Here is a 4,513-nt window from a genome sequence, read left to right as displayed (position 1 = left end):
CATCCATCCATCCATCCATCCATCCATCCATCCATCCATCCATCCATCCATCCATCCATCCATCCATCCATCCATCCATCCATTTTCTGTACACCCTTGTCCCTTAGTGGGGTCGGCAGGAGGTGCTGGTGCCCATCTCCAGCTAACATTCCGGGCGAGAGGCAGGGTCACCCTGGACAGGTAGCCAGTCTGTTGCAGGGCAACACAGAGACAAACAACCATGCACACACACACCTAGGGAGAATTTGGAGAGCCCAATTAACCTGACCGTGATGTTTTTGGACTGTGGGAGGAAACCGGAGTACCCGGAGAGAACCCACCATACACAGGGAGAACATGCAAATTCTATGCAGAAAGACCCTGGGCCAGGAATCGAACCCAGGACCTTCGTGCTAGGCAACAGTGCTCAGTCAATGTGAAATTCATTCTTATGTTGATATTTGGATATTTTCTTTGGGACAAACTGGTTGCCATCAAGGTTCAATTCCAAATGTATGGGGTTCCGATGTCCACTGTAGTAGACACATCATATTTCAAAAATAAAACTTTTTTCAAAAATGTTTTTCTTCAGTATTCTAATTACCTTACAAAGATTGTGGAATAAAAAAAATGGTGATTGGATAATATTTTTTTTCCTGGTAGTCAGGATTTTTATTTTAGCTTGTCTGGTGATTTTGCAGCTTGCTACTGTATCTAACATGAACATGTTTTTCTCCTTTTTCTCTTCCATGTTCTGACTTTCTTTTTAAGATAACTGAATGATTAATGGACAGAATAAAAACAACCTTTCTTTGTAACACGTCATAACTCCGTGCCACAGTGAAGACTCTTACTATAAAGACCAGTTCCAGATGTCCTCTGCTGACCCTGGAGACTTTCAGCCCCCTGCTGTAGCATAAGTGTTACTACAGCCTTAAAAAAAAAAAAAAAAAAAAACACAGCACATTGCTTCAGTTTCAGCGTCTCTTCCTTACAATTAATTTTTCAACTTCATTGATAAATTCCAGCACTTGCACCAATATACATCTCATATCTTCTAGCATTATACAACCCTGGGTGAACCCTGAAGTTAGGTTCTAGAGTTAAACTTATCAATGTTTTGCTTATAAAACGCAAACTCCTTCATATCATTTAATGTTTCACTTTAAGGGTGCATTCCGACTATCTGTTGTGAAAACGCGCTTAAATTCTTTCGAATGCGATGACGTTTTTGCTCGCACAGACACACGGTGGCGAAACGCCTCCTCGCCTTCATCTCGGGAGACGATCGAATCAGTTTCAATCTTCTCTTCTGTCCAGGTGAAGAACCAGGTTCCGGTGCAGACGTTCGCCAGCCCCACCTTCAGCTCCATCCTGGACGTTCTCCTCAGCTGCTTCGTCTTCCTGGCCTTGACCGTGGCCTGCTTCCTTCCGTCTCTGGTGGACCCGGCCACGGCGGGCCCCCCGGCGCTCGCTGCCCTGATCCTGGCTCCTCTGGCCGGGTTGTTGGAGCTGGCCTCGCTGGTGTTCTCCGTACGGTGAGGCTGTCAGGTCTAGACAGATAAACCGCTTCATGGAGGCTCGTGTGAATGTGCTTTTTATAGGGGTGATGGTGCTCATAAGTTTGGCATCAGGAATTATTTGAGTATAAACTAAAAGAATGTGAACATAATACAGTCCCTGTTTTAAAGCATTTTGCATTGCAGACGATGAAGATATGTAAAAAAAAAACTTAAAGTAAGGTCATTTTTCATGCCAGTAGCCTTAATGTCAAACTGGAAAAAGTATCAAATCCATTCTAAATTTTTTGTACATTCATTCTGCTACAAAATAAAAGGAACTAAATAATTTCTTAATGTACTGTATTATCCAGACTGTAAGTTTCACCTTTTATTCATAGTTTCATAGGCAGGGGCGGCTTATATATGTTGCTATTTTCCTCTTTATATATACTCCGGAGTGAAGTATAGTCCAAAAAAAAATACATTATGCTTATTTATTTATGTTTTTAAGTTGATCAGATTTCTGCGAATTTTTTGGGCATTGTTACAGTGTGGAACAAGTAAGGAATATGTGCAAAAACACCTCCTTCCCACTGTTAGTGGTTGATTTGTGATGGTGTGGGTTTGTTTTACTTCCAGTGGTCATGGGGGTCTCGTGTGCAGGTATCTCTCCCGATGCGGTCCATCTTGGATTGGTCCGTTCTATCTCTCATATGCTCCAACTTTACAAAATAAAATTTTCCCCACTGAAAAAAAAAATTTACTCAAATTAATTTTTTTTGTTTTGTTTGTTACTTTTCAGTGACAGATTGTGCTGCTGGAGTCAAAGGTGGCCACATTTCATGGAGTTTTACAAATTTGTCAACGCCTGGATAAATAGTTGACTTTAAAAAAAAAAAAAAATTATTTCTTATTTCGTCTCTGCTGTCAGTTAGCAATTAGCGTATTAGTACCGAGTTCAGACACCGTTAGCTTTTCCAGCACTCATTAGAGGAGAAACTTTGCAGTCATACTTTGGTATAAATGTGCAATTAATCTTGAACAGCAGTGTTGTTTCACCACAGTGTGTAATGGCAGCACCCCGCTGCCCTTTCTTTAATTAAAAACAGACGTGGGATCTGGAGAAAAAAATATGTATTTTATCCGAGTTTATTTTGCAGCTTCAAACTTTTTTGGGGGTAAGCATCCAGTAAACGCTGGAGTTTTGCTGTTTGATATTTGTCTCCCTCCTCTTGATTATCTCCCTCCCTCTCTTCTCTCGCAGCATGACCTTCCACCTGGAGGAGCTGAGGAGATGTACTCGCTCCCTGGCCTTGCTGGTGTCCGGCTGGGTCTCTCGTCATCTGATCGGCGCAGTGTTGGTCTCCCTTCCCGCCGTCTCCGTCTTGTCCCACGTCAGCGCCCGCCTTCCCCTCCAGGTAAATCCAGTTGGTTGGCAAGAACATCACTTATAGTCAATAGAGGCAGAGAAATACTTCCTTACGGTGAAAGAACATAAACATCTACCAACTGTATAAAGAAACAAGATCAAAAAGAACTAGATTAAATCTGTTTAACGTATAGAGGTAACTTTTTTTTTGCGCATGTCAGAGTCTAGACTTCTTTCAGCTAAGATTTTTGACGTGGAAGAACAAGACGTTTCTGCTTTTTTGTTTTCTTGGAGAAATATTTGATAAAATTAAAGTTTTCCAAGCTTTCACGTCTTTCACATTAAGAGGATCAAAGTTGCAGGAGCGCATATAAAATGGGAGGACCAAAAATTTTTTAATTAGGCATAAAATATTTAATCTAATTAAGGTGTTTATCCATAATATTTGATTGTTACAAATCTACATGTGGACATAGTAAAATCCCTTCAGTGTCTTGGTTTAAAATCAGCTGTTTAAACCTCTAAGGAAATTGCATTGAAGCATCTTGGAATTATACACAAATGTACATCCTAAAATGGAGGCACAATCACTTTTAATAAAAACTGCCTTTTTGTGAAAATACTTTTTAAAATGCAAGCTATAGAGAAAAAGTAGTTATTCTATTGATTAGTTATATTTTTCAGACTTCAATATAAATTGACAGTAGTGTTGCAGCGCACTGTTTAATAGCCGGTTTGCATGTTCGATCATTTCAAGAGGTGCCATAGTAAGGAAAAAGGGGTCAGATCTCATTTCGTGATCGTTCACTGCATGTTGCTTAGCAACAATGAGTAATCAAACAAAAGGCTGATGATTTCTACAACACACTTGACATTCATTTACCCCTGGTAAAAATAGGTAAAGAGCCTTAATTATTAGCAATTCATTTTTTTAAGTCCGGTGGCTAAATGCCAGACTGAGTTTTTTTTTTATTCAAATGTTTATTTGATTATTTGATTTCAACGCGTGAAAAACACACACATTTCGGATATCTCATAATAGTTTGCTGGAATTTTGTCCCATTCCTCCTGAGGCCAACTTTTCAAAATCTCTTTACAAAGAGACACTTCCACGTGATTTGAGAATTTCCGATCGCTATTGATTTAGATTTATTAAAAAAGTGTTGAGGAAAACCAGACGAAAGTAAAAACACTGAATTAATTACTGATGCCTCTGTTGCTTAGGGGTAACCGCTCTGACGTTTTACACTCCACCCCAGGTGACCATGTTCCTGTGCTGTGCCGCCATCTTGGCCATAATCCAGTACTGTAACTTCTGTCAGCTGAGTTTTTGGATGAGGTCCGTCTTCGCCACCATCACCGGACTCGCTCTGCTGCTGATGCTGTACAGTCCTGTTCACAGGTACAGTTACATCTCACCTGCACTCGCTAAGTTACGTAGACGTTATCAACCATCACGTAGACAGGCTGTTGATATTTCAAGAATGTATCCGTCTCTGATGCGATTTAAACAGAAATCATCCAATTTAACCACAGAAGTTTGAATATCTCATTTTCACTACGCTGAACCAAAGCATATATTTGGCGTGTGTGTGTGTGTGTGTGTGTGTGTGTGTGTGTGTGTGTGTGTGTGTGTGTGTGTGTGTGTGTGTGTGTGTGTGTG

At 40.4% G+C, this 4,513-nt stretch overlaps 1 protein-coding gene across 1 annotated transcript in view; it reads left to right on the top strand.

Moving 5' to 3' along the window:
• Positions 1-4,513, top strand: part of LOC103464021 (adenylate cyclase 9) — a 40,792-nt gene that overhangs the window by 32,665 nt on the left and 3,614 nt on the right. The window contains exons 6-8 of the mRNA XM_017305613.1: positions 1,300-1,517; positions 2,746-2,899; positions 4,110-4,252. Of these exons, the coding sequence (XP_017161102.1) occupies positions 1,300-1,517; positions 2,746-2,899; positions 4,110-4,252 (515 nt within the window). The remainder of the gene's footprint in view (positions 1-1,299; positions 1,518-2,745; positions 2,900-4,109; positions 4,253-4,513) is intronic.

Source organism: Poecilia reticulata, linkage group LG1, assembly GCF_000633615.1.
Source record: "Poecilia reticulata strain Guanapo linkage group LG1, Guppy_female_1.0+MT, whole genome shotgun sequence".
NCBI lineage: Eukaryota > Metazoa > Chordata > Actinopteri > Cyprinodontiformes > Poeciliidae > Poecilia > Poecilia reticulata.
This window is presented reverse-complemented; position numbering and strand designations above follow the sequence as displayed.